General features: G+C 41.8%; 1 protein-coding gene across 1 annotated transcript in view; it reads right to left on the reverse strand.

The window, feature by feature from the left end:
* Positions 1 to 79: 79 nt before the first annotated feature.
* The window catches only part of DCLRE1C (DNA cross-link repair 1C), a 49,367-nt gene continuing 37,065 nt past the window's right edge, over positions 80 to 12,381 (reverse strand). Inside the window, exons 10-14 of the mRNA XM_079914928.1 lie at positions 10,429 to 10,565; positions 9,844 to 9,898; positions 5,032 to 5,120; positions 3,836 to 3,930; positions 80 to 1,288 (exon numbers count right to left, since the gene is read on the reverse strand). Coding sequence (XP_079771054.1) covers positions 312 to 1,288; positions 3,836 to 3,930; positions 5,032 to 5,120; positions 9,844 to 9,898; positions 10,429 to 10,565 — 1,353 coding nt within the window. The 3' untranslated portion in view covers positions 80 to 311. The remainder of the gene's footprint in view (positions 1,289 to 3,835; positions 3,931 to 5,031; positions 5,121 to 9,843; positions 9,899 to 10,428; positions 10,566 to 12,381) is intronic.

The raw sequence follows: 12,381 nt of genomic DNA on the forward strand, positions 1-12,381 counted from the left end.
TCTGTCTCAGTGAACTGGATGCTTTATCACTAGTAACATAGCCACTCCATCTTTCTTTTAAGTAATGTTTACATGGTAAAGGTTTCCATCCTTTCACTGGTAAACCTACCCAAGTCTTTTGAAGTCAGCTTCCTATAGACAGTATATAGTTGGTTTATGGTTTTTCCTGTTTTGATGTAATTATTGATAGGTTTGGATTTAGTTCTCCCATATCTTGTTTCCTGTGTTTTCCCTCTATTTTTTGGTCCTCCGTTTCCCCTTTACTGCCACCTTTTAGGTTATAGGAACATTTTTAAGTATTCCATTTTAATTTATCTGTTAGGATTTTGACTGTTATCTCTTGGTATAGGTTTTTTAGTGGTTGCTCTAGAATGAAGTGAGCGTTTTCTTTTTTCAACTACTATCCTCTCCCCTGTTGCCAACTTCTCATAGAAATGTTGTAAATGCTCTCGTGTAGGTAGCTCGGCTTCTGGAGTGGCGGGAATTTCAAAATCAGAGGAGCTTTGTGAATCTGCGCTGCTGCTAAGGTTTAGTGGCCTTTTCTCCTGAGGCATGTGCTTCCCGCTGCTTAGAGTAGTTGTTTCTCCAACACTAGAGGCTATACTTACATCTTGATCTCTGCTTTTCAAATCAGAATATGTGTCCTTTGGGCAAAGTACATTTTGTTCGATCTGAGGGGCAAGAGTATTGTCGTTGATTCCTGGCCTATAGACGCGTCTGCTCGAGGAGGTCATACCCCCATTTCTCTCTTGGGAAGATAACAGAACAGTGTCAGACTGGCTGTCCCAGCCTTGACTTCCTTGTTCTGATATGTGTGTTGACTGGGAAGACGTCTGGGAAGAGATGTGAGTTGAGTCCCCATCAGAGGAGTCACTGAAAAGCTTCGGAGACTGAGAGCCCCCTGCCTCTGTGGAGGACGGGAGGTTTTCCAAACAGTCATCAGTGAGGTCAGCACTTCTTTTAAAGAATACTTCCCACTGTGGTACTTCCCCGTCAGCCTTCTTCTGGAGCTGTGGGACAGGACCCATGTCTCCTTGAGCTGAAGCTGGGATTTCTGATTCTTCACTTTCACTGTTGGATTCCTCACAATCTATAAAGTCTGCCCAAAGAAAAGTTGGCATACTCTCTGCTCTGAAGCATCCTGTGCTTTCTCTCTGTTTTTCAGGCTGGTTTTGTGATATCGCAGTTGTGGGAAATACCTCAGGGTGAAGAGTTGGCTGGTTTGGAATCTTGTGCCTTAAAGGTACTGGCAGAGGATCATCAAAGAGGTCACTGTCATCGTCCTCCTCTGTGGGATAAACAGAACAGGTGTGTAGGTAACACAATGCAAAAGGAACCAATTTGTGCTTCTAATTAAAAATCCAATTTGTAGCTCTTAGCTACATTTTTTAATTCATGGAATTGCAATTAGTGGGTGTTCACTCTTCTTCCAAGAGAAGTTAAAAGGCCCTATATTCTTGGGCTATTCTGAACAATTTATCTACCAGCCTTCAACTTGTCATAAAGCCAGACTGTGCGTTGAGACTAAAGATCTGTGCTCCCCAAATAAGGCCACAGAGCCTTAATCAGTGGTTCTCCTCTGGAGAGCTTTTTAAATAAAACAGCTTTCTACATTTCATTTCACACCTACTGAGTCCCTGAAAGTAGGAATAATTTACTTTTAAAGTTAAGTTCTACAGCCGATTCTGTATATCAGCTAGGTTTTTGAACCACCCAGACTAAGAGAGACGTTTGCAAACTCGCTGTGCTCTGCAGATAGTAGATGCTCAAGGAGTTGGCTGATTGACCTAACAGAGACAATTTTTTCCTAACATTTTCCTTCTGTGAACATTTTCTGATACCTACTTTATGCATGTTATATAGGCTGAATGTCTGTGTCCTCCCAAAATTCATAATTTGAATTTCTGACTACAGTGTGATGGTGGTATGTGAAGGTGGGGCCTTTAGATGATAATTAGCTCATGGGGGGGGGGGGGACCCGTGTGATGGGATTTTAGTGTCCCTGTGAGAAGAGGAAGCAGATTTCTCACCTTCTCCACGCCCATGCACAGAGGAAAGGCCATGTGAGTGCACAGTGAGAAGGTGGCTGAGAGCCAGGAAGTGGGCCCCTACCAGGAACCACATCTGCCAGCACCTTGGGCTTGGACATCCCAACAGCCACCAGAACTGTGAGAAGTAGCCACCCAGTCTCTGGTGATTGTTATGCAGCCCTATGCCAAGAGCACAGGCCATGAGAGACACTGGGGGACACACAGATCGAGTCAGCTTTAACCAAGACACTTAATAAGCCACATCTAGTGTCATTTTACTGTCTTAAGCATGCTGCACTAGCCTGGAGTGAGCCTCGTCCACTTACATTCTGAAAATGAGGACCTTACGTGGAGGATGAAATTTACATAAATTAAAATGACATGGCATGGAACTGGGGGAAGACAGATACTTTCCTGCGCCCTAATGGCACCTAACCTAACCTCGAAGAAGGAAATAAAATGCTCATGAGGCTACTTACTGTAGAGGGCAGCTTATGTTCTAGTGCAGAACCTCGTGTTACGAAGCAGGTAATTATAAGTTAACTATTTTCCCACTGATAAAGGATGTAGCTTAAAACTGCATTTTTAAAAGCTGCTTTTAAATGGAGGCGGAGGGGGAATAGAAACCGTCATCCAGCTCCCATTTTACCAGTGAGGAGGGAGGCCCGGAGAAGATGTGTGACGGTGCGCAGTCAGGAGACCGAAGTCCAGTGTTCTGTATTACAACTACAGTTGTTTAAACAAACAGCTATTTATCTTCTTTTCTAAAGGACTTAAGGTGACTAAGATGTCTAGGGTCTATACTCGGAGTCACCCTGGTCTCCAAATTATGGCTTCATTTTGAGCCACGGATTAATTTGTTATAGCTCCTCCACTAATGTGCCAGTTACCTTTCTGTGGAACTTTTTTGTATCACCTCTAAGTTGGACAGTTTCATGTTCTTCTGGATCAGTGACTATACCAGTATCATGGTATGTTTCAACTGTAAAAATAATCTGTCAAAACATTTTCACATTAACTCACCTGTATGTATCTGGAAAAAAAAGTAAAGTTTCTATACTATTAGAAGTTTATTCTGACATTATGTATTCTTTGTTATGACAATATAAAATTTTGAAATTTCTCTCTATGAAAATGGGAAGGCATATAACAGAAAACACAGTAAAGTGTTGAAATCCTTAACATTTACACAAACTGATAACACACCTAAACCTAATAAAAAAAGACAAATGTCATAATTCATAGGTACTTTCCACCATCGTGTACTGCTGATGTCTGTATAAACTGGTATAAGCTACCGGAAAACAATTGGGCAATATGTATGTATCAGGCACCATAATTTCTACAATTTAACCCAATAATGAGAGCTGTGAAACAGACTTACATATAATGTCGCTCATCACAATATTTATAAAAGTGAAAAGTTCAAAATAACCTAACATGTACGACAGATTAAATATACCATCATATAGTCACGGCATTCAAAAAATTACCACAGACGTGTACAAAGGTGGGAAAATACCCTATATAATAAGGAAAAAAGTCAAAACTACCCAGAAATGATAAAATATGAGAGTAAATCTTCATTACCTTGGGTTAAGCAACAGTTTCTTAGATATGACACCAAAAGCAAAAAAAGCACAAGCTATAAAAGAAATTAAATTGGACTTCATCAAAAATTTTAAATTTTACACTTCCAAAGACATCATGAAGAAAGTAAAAAAGACAGCTTTCACAGACCAGAGCACCCTGAAAAGCGGTCTTGCAGGGAAACCCACACCTGGGACGCAGGTCATTCTTCTTACCTGAGTCTAGGTGGATTGTTCTTGCTCTCTTCAGTTTTCCAAGTGGTTTATACTTCGGCTCAGTACTTTGGGAAGATCGGCATAAAGGCTTTAAGCTGAAATGAATACGAATATTTTATTTTTCCTGTTGGGAAGTTGCTGGAATGTAAGCATCACTTTTAGAGATTATAAAAACCTAACTATGGGGGAAACCATACCACTACTTTTCAAAACTGAAAAGCATTGTTTAATAATTAAAAATTACTTCAGGGACTTCCCTGGTGGCACAGTGGTTAAGAATCCACCTGCCAATGCAGGGGGCACGGTACGAGCCCTGGTCCAGGAAGATCCCACATGCCGCGGAGCAACTAAGCCTGTGTGCCACAACTACTGAGCCTGCGCTCTACAGCCTGTGAGCCACAACTACTGAGCCCGCGTGCCACAACTGACGCCCGCGCGCCTACAGCCTGTGCTCCGCAAAAAAGAAGCCACCACAATGAGAAGCCCACACCCAGCGACAGAGTAGCTCCCTCTTGCCGCAACTAGAGAAAGCCTGCGCGCGTGCAGCAACGAACACCCAACAAAGCCAAAAATAAATAAAATTAGGGGCTTCCCTGGTGGCGCAGTGGTTGAGAGTCCGCCTGCCAATGCAGGGGACATGGGTTCGTGCCCTGGTCTGGGAAGATCCCACATGCCGCGGAGCGGCTGGGCCCGTGAGCCACGGCCGCTGAGCCTGTGTGTCCGGAGCCTATGCTCCGCAACGGGAAAGGCCACAACAGTGAGAGGCCCGTGTACCACAAAAATAAATAAATTTATTTTTTTTAAAAATTCAGTATAATAAAGTGGTAAATACAAGCACTTAAAACAACCTGGTAGATATTCATCTAATTGTAGGATTGGGGGGAAAGCAAAACTTTTATCTTTGTTCTTACGCTGCAGAAAAGCAGGTCCTATTCTAATAACCTATTAAGCAATAGAGGAACACGTTCTGGCATTCAGGGAATTCAGTATCGCAATGGCTTCCTTATGCCAGATTCCCAGAAGCGTTTAGGATTTTATGTTAACACACTCACGTGAGGAAAGCCCATGTACTCCCAACCAGTACCATATTTACAGCCACACCCATTTTACATCCTTGCCCCTGGTTTCCGGCCCAAAACTATTCTCTGGATCCATCCCGCCCAAAAACACAAGTCCCACAAGTAGTAACTACTCACATTTCCTGAACTTTACCCATAGTTGTGCCTAACGGGATGACATTTGGATATACATTCACAGGATAGATGTAGCTCAAGAAATCTTTAATCTGGAAGAAGGAAAATAAAATGCATCAGTTATCTCTATGGTGAAGAGCCCCAGCGTTAGAGCAGCAGATAAAGGGATGCGGGGAAAGAGAAGTAGAAGTCTCTCAAGACTCTGGTCCCAATGCCAGCTGCACGTGGGGAGCACCTGGGGACCTCCTAGGAGAAGACAGACCCAACCCCAAAAGTCCCCTAACTGAGCTATGATGGGGCCTGGAGGTCAGTAGGTTTGGACGTTCTTCAGGTGATTCTGTTCTCCAGTAAGGAGTGAGGATCACTGATGAATGGGATGCAGAGGCTCCGTTTCTTCAGATGACATTAGTTCCCTTATCTAGGGTCACTCACCCGTAGTTAACCAATCCCCTTCAAGGAAGTGAGGATTCATCTGAGTATTTAAGACGCACAAGGAAACAAGGTCTTAGAGTTGCATTTCTTTCCTCCGACATAATCGTTAGCAATACCAAGGGGAACCACATCTTTGAGATTGCTTGATTTGTTCTCAGGGTTTATTCTAATCTAAACAAGGACATGCCAAAACATCGTGAATACCTTGATTTTCTGCAAAGCTCAGAATGCTAAACAGGAGGGCTTCTGTCACTATTCCTCAAAACACCTCTAACAACCCAGAAGAGCTTCTGCTTTGCCACTTATTAGATCTTGGTGAGCTTGTGGTCTCGGTTAAGTTACCTAACGTCTCTGAGTCTTAGAGTCTTCATCTAAAAGTATAAATGAGATAATGTGGGTAAAGTGCTTAGCCCTGGTACCTGGCACATAGTTGAACATTCAATAAAACTGTCTATTACAAAGTTGGTAATGACAACACAAAGATTTTTATTCCCTTCTGCAAATGGGGAGACAGAGACACAAAGTAGTTGTTAGCACCCAACTTTTTCAAATAAAGCACCAAGTCAAAAGAGGTAGGGAACCCAGGAATTATTAATAACTCTATATTCAAATAAAATGGGAACCTTAAGACAAAGGGGAAAGACAGGAACAGATACATTCTTTGGATACTTCTCATAAACAATTTCCTTTGTACTTTCAGAGTAGGCATGCAAAAAGAAGCCATTATTTACCTTGCCCACAACCTATATGATTTGCATAATCAATCCAGAGTTGAGGCTGGTAGAAATCTGAGGCTTTTGAAGGGAATAAGAATGAAGAGAGTCTGGTCAGACCCACACCAGAAATGGCCCCTATCTACTCAGAGATGAAGTGGCCACAAGGAGACAAGAGGTACCCAGGAGAGGGCATCCTCTCCCACTGGTCCACACCGATGCCCTTTCTTCAGATGCCTGCCTTAAAACTACCCATTAACACAGTCCGTTCTGGTTCAGTGCAGTAGTTCCACTCCATAAGCCACTGCAGACAGTAGACCACTGTTCCTGGGGGAAATAAATACAGTGTTTCCCTGAACCTCCAGTCACAGCGCTTTGTCAACCGATCAAGTACACAACCTTCTTTTATGTGTGCTTCTCTTTAAAGATATCGTCCGTAGAATACACTGTTGATCCATGAACACTGAGCTCATAGCCAGTGGCGCTGCAGCTCACGCCTGTAGAGAACTTACCCGACACAGGCACCGCCTCAGCAGGGCACATCTCGGCCTTCCTGGAGCTTAGGAACACTTGAGAGCACTTCAGCGCTACACTTGGAGGCTGTTTCAAACGGCAAAATCACCCCCAAAAAGCACACAAATATGGAAAACGCAGCAGTAAAGAGACGGCAAAGAGGACACTCGTTTACAGCCCGGGAGCTGAAACAAGAAGGCAGGCCACCATGTGCGACCTGAGTCGGGAATGTGCGTGTCGGACGACTCAAATCTTTTGCGGCCCTGCCGTGCACGTCTGCAAATGACCACAGAGCGCCACTCGCGCTGATGTGGGGATTCAAACAAATGTCAGTGAGCAGGCAGATTTGTAAATGAGGAATCCGCAAATAATGAGGATCAACCGTACTTGGGGGAAAAAAAAAAAAAAAGAAATGATCTTTAAATCTATTCACATTTGTTTTCCTTTTTTTTTGGGTCTCGCCATGCGGCATGCGGGATCTTCCTTCCCTGACCAGGGATGGAACCCGTGCCCCCTGCAGTGGATGCGCGGAGTTCTAACTACTGGACCGCTGGGGAATGCCCCCTACTATTTACATTTTTAAATATAGTTCAGCGTGTTCTATACACAGGATATAGGCGTATTAATTAAAGCAGTTTTCCGGAAAGCCTCTCTCTTCTCACTGGACACAGTGAGAGAAGGTGAGTAACCAGAGCTCAGGGTAACCCCGCCACAAGCAGGATAACTGCTGTCATCCGAGGAGAGAGGGAAGAGAGGAAGCAGGTCAGCCGCTCCACCCCTCTACCCAAGCAGCAGGGAGATGCCTCCCCATTGGGAGCTAACTTTATAGAATCCCAGGAAGGCTGTGCTTCCCAACTTGGCTGCTAACTATACTGAAGAAGAGAAATAAGAGCAGTTTTGACTGAAAAGTTTTCCCCAATTAGAGGCCCTCCCTGTGGCTGAGACAGAAAAGGATGCTGAGGGGTAAGAGGAAGGTTGAGCAACAGCGATGCTGGGCTAGATGCCTAGCCCAGGACAGATCACCAGGAAGGGGCTTTGACAACAACGTAAAAGTCAGGATAAACTGATAAAGAAAACGTTAACTGGATTATACCATCCAGATGAATTACTTCCAGGCTACTCTCAAATAATCCATTTGCACCTGGAAGCTAAGCCCAGCTACTGAAGAGAGATGTCACTGGGGTACTTTGATACCAAATAATCATTTACAGTTTTCTGGCTGACTTGAAAAGAATGCTGCTACCTGACCCCAATGTTCATAGCAGCACAATTTACAATCGCCAAGACATGGAAGCAACCTAAGTGTCCATCAACAGACGAATGGATAAAGAAGATGTGGTACATATATACAATGGGATATTACTCAGCCATAAAAAAGAATGAAATAATGCCATTTGCAGCAACATGGGCGGACCCAGAGATTATCATACTAAGTGAAGAAAGTCAGAAAAAGCCAAGTATTATATCACTTATATGTGAAATCTAAAAAGTGATACAAATGAACTTATTTACAGACATAGAAAACAGACTTATGGTTACCAAGGGGAAAGGGGGCAGGGGAGGGAAAAGTTAGGAGTTTGGGATTAACAGATACACACACTACTATATATAAAATAGATAAACAACAAGGACCTACTGTATGGCACAGGGAACTATATTCAATATTTTGTAATAACCTATAAGGGAAAAGAATCTGAAAAAGAATGTAGATAAATATATATATTTATATATATAAATAACTGAGTCACTTTACTGTACACCAGAAACTAACAACATTGTAAACCAACCATACTTCAATAAAAAATTTTTAAAAAATGCTGCTACCTGGAGCTCTGCAAGAATCCACCTGTTCAAATCATCACCATGCCCATGCTCACTGCTGCAGAGCTATATCCATGTACCCCCAATACAAAAATAATCACTATCAGGGAAATGCGTTAAGTGCAGAAGAGGCAAAACTAAAATTATGTATGACTTAAAGTGTCATAAAAAGCCAGCTTTTATATTGCTTTTTCTCCAATACATGAAATTACTGAATCCCTGCACTTGTAAGATGCTAGCATTTACTTTGGAAATGCATGAGGATTCTGCAAATAAATTACATATGTCAGGTTCCCATTCTAGTATGTCAATTTCCTATATAAAAAGTACCATAACGGGGACTTTCCTGGCGGTCCAGTGGTTAGGACTCTCAGCTTCCACTGCAGGGGTCACGGGTTCGGTCCCTGGTCGGGGAACTAAGATCCCGCATTTCGTGTGGCACAGGCAAAAAAAAAAGTACCATAACAATACCATTTTAAGCCCTCTTCAACTGAATAATTCTACTATACTATGTCCTAAGGACAGGGTCTACACCTCAGTCACCTTTGTTCTTCCTCATTGCTGAATATTCAGGACAATTTTTTAAACGGCTTTTCAGTACAATCAAATTTTGGAAGAGGCCAAGAATCTGCACAGTACCCTAAGGCTACCAATAATGAGATTTTATCTGTAGTACTCCTTCAAATAAGATTTACGATTATTTTTTTTTCAATCTTCTTTTTTTCTTACTGAAGTATAGTTGATGTACAATATTATATGTAAGTTACAGGTACACAATGCAGTGATTTACAACTTTGAAAGGTTATACTCCACATATAGTTATTATAGAATACTGGCCATATTCCCTGGCTTGTATAATGTTGGAGTATCTTCTTTTATCTTCTTAACTATTACTTCCTTGGGGAAGCTTTTTATGTTTTGCTTGTTTGCTTTTTAATTTTATTTATTAAACTATAGTTGATTTACAATATTGTGTTAGTTTCAGGTGTACAGCTTCAGATTCTTTTCCATTATAGGTCATCACAAGACACTGAATACAGTTCCAAGTGCTAAACAGTCAGATTTACGATTTTTTACAACACATGAACAGAACTGAAGTGGGGAATTTAAAATACATTTAGAAAGCAAGTTGGAAAGAAAACCTTAATCATATGTTTTCTTCAATGTTTAGGCTGAAAACAAGTGATGATAGCAATTTCCTTTAGACTTAGTAACACAGCTCATCCACTGAGATGTCTTCCCTAAATTTCTTTAGGAAAAGCCACAACCTGTCTTAAGCGGTAGAAAAAGAGATGCCCGCAGAAGCCACAAAGGGGAGTATATGAGGTCCTCTTACCTCACTGTAGGAGGAGTGAAAAGAAAAGCAGGCTCTGTACGAACTCGCTCCAGTCCTAAAGTGAGATGAAAACACAAAATTAAAGGTCACTTATCAAAACTAAGCTAAGTTCTAAATTTCAAGTCTTCTTATTCAGGCTCCTGCAGTATGAAATCACCTTACCAAAAAGAATTTCTTCCTGGGACAAGGGGGAACTCTTTCCAGAAATGTAAATTTTTGTAGACATTCTGAATGGCCAACGTTAAGGAAATTTGCTAAAACGTGGTGATCAGTATGGGACTCCTCTACTCCACCAAAGGCTTCTACTTCATACAACGTCAGTTCCTAACTCTCTGCCAGGCAAGAGGCCCTGTCTCTAACCCTCTCATCTGTCTAACTCAAGTAGACCCCAGGCAATACTGGCTAATGGTATTAGCCAATAGACAGCTTTGAAAGCCGCATCTCTTTAGTTTAAATAGAGTTTAAATTTCAGAAGTTATTTTCTACAATTATAATATATCCTCTTCTTAGGCTTAGGCTAGATTGCATTTCAACTATCGATTTACCTCAAGGCAAGGTTTCTCTCGAAAGACACTCCTTGCTTACCTCACAATGACATTGGTTTTTCTGGCTCTTTCTCCAAACCACATAGTGGATGGCTTAATGCTGATTGTGTGGAGTGGAATTCTATTTTTGGAGGTAACGCCACAGGGTAACTTATTCCACTGAAAATATTCCTCTGCCTAAAAAAGATTTTAAAAATATAGTAAAGCAGTTTAATATTTTCAACAAATCTGTTTGTAGGCAGGGCCTCAAAAACAAATGTAGATGGGTTTTCACACATGAAAAAAATATATATATATAGACATGAGGAAACAGGTAAGCCCAAATTGAGGAATGTTCCACAAAACAACTGACCTGAACTCTTCAAATATGTCAGTGTGATGAAAGAAAAGCAAAAGGTTTGAGACTTGATCTACATGAAAAGAAACTGAAGAGGCCTGAGCAAATGCAAAAGATGATTCTTAATAAAATCCTGGATGACTGTATTAAGAACAGGAGGCCCTGCTCTTCCCTCCACAAGCCATAAAGGACATGATCGGGACAAATAGGGAAATTTGAATATGGACTCCATCACATCCAGTAGGGTCGTATCAATGCTAAACTTCCTGAGTGTGGGAACTGTACTGTGGTCGTGCAGGAGAACGTCCTTGTTTATGGCAAAGTGTCATGGCATCTGCAACTGACTCTCAAGTGGATTGGGGGATGGGGGTGCTAGTTACACAGAGACAGACACAGAGTACGTCAGGGAGCAGACGTGATGGTGTTAACACACGGGAAGCCAGAGGAAGAAGACGCGGTGTTTGTATGACCCAGTGATTCCACACCCGGGTATATATCCAGAAAAAAAACCAAAAACACTAATTTGAAAAGATACATGCACCCCAATGTTCATAGCAGCATTATTTACAACTGCCAAGATATGGAATCAACTTAAGTGTCCATCAACAAATGAATGAATAAAGAAGATGTGGTGTATAAAAATATATACAATGAACTACTACTCAGCCATAAAAAAGAATAAAATTTTGCCATCTGCAACAACATGGATGGACTTGTAGGGTATTATGCTAAGTGAAATAAGTCAGACAGAGAAAGACAAATACTGTATGATATATGTAGAATCTAAAAAATACAACAAACTAGTGAATATAACAAAACTCACAGATATAGAGAATAAACTAGTGGTTATCAGTGGGGAGAGGGAAGGGGGAGGGGCAAATAAGGGCATGGGACTAAGAGGTACAAACTCTTAGGTTTAAAATGAGCTACAAGGATATATGGTACAACACACGCAATAGAGCCAATATTTTATAGTAGCTATAAATGGAATACAACCTTTAAAAACTGAATCACTACATTGTACAACTGTAACATATAACATTGTACATCAACTACACTTCAATTTAAAATAAAAGAGTACATGGTGTTCTTTGTACTAGTCTAACAAATTTACTGCTTTAAATTTTTTTTTTTTTTTTTTTGTGGCATGCGGGCCTCTCACTGTCGTGGCCTCTCCCGTTGCGGAGCACAGGCTCCAGACGCGCAGGCTCAGCGGCCATGGCTCACGGGCCCAGCCACTCCGCGGCATGTGGGATCCTCCCGGACCGGGTCACGAACCCATGTCCCCTGCATCGGCAGGTGCACTCTCAACCACTGCGCCACCAGGGAAGTCCTGCTTTAAAATTTATCAAAATAAAGTTGGAGAAGAAAGTAACATGTGTTTTTAAAAGGTTGAAAACCAATGCGACTATTTTCCCAAAGACACTACATTTAGATAGGAATCCTTCAAAACCATGAACACTCCATCCAAATCAAACATCACTGGAGCACTTTTGGTGCTGTTTCTCACGAGGCTGTGGATGAGTGCTCCAGGGCTGTGCAGGCTGCTCTGTTGAATATTTTTAAGGCTATGTGACCTGAGACACATACCTTAAGCTGCTAGAAGTAGTATTTCAAGGCGAGTAGCCATGTGGGAAATGACAGGGGGTGAGTTAA

This window comes from Stenella coeruleoalba (assembly GCF_951394435.1).
Source record: "Stenella coeruleoalba genome assembly, chromosome: 2".
Lineage (NCBI taxonomy): Eukaryota > Metazoa > Chordata > Mammalia > Artiodactyla > Delphinidae > Stenella > Stenella coeruleoalba.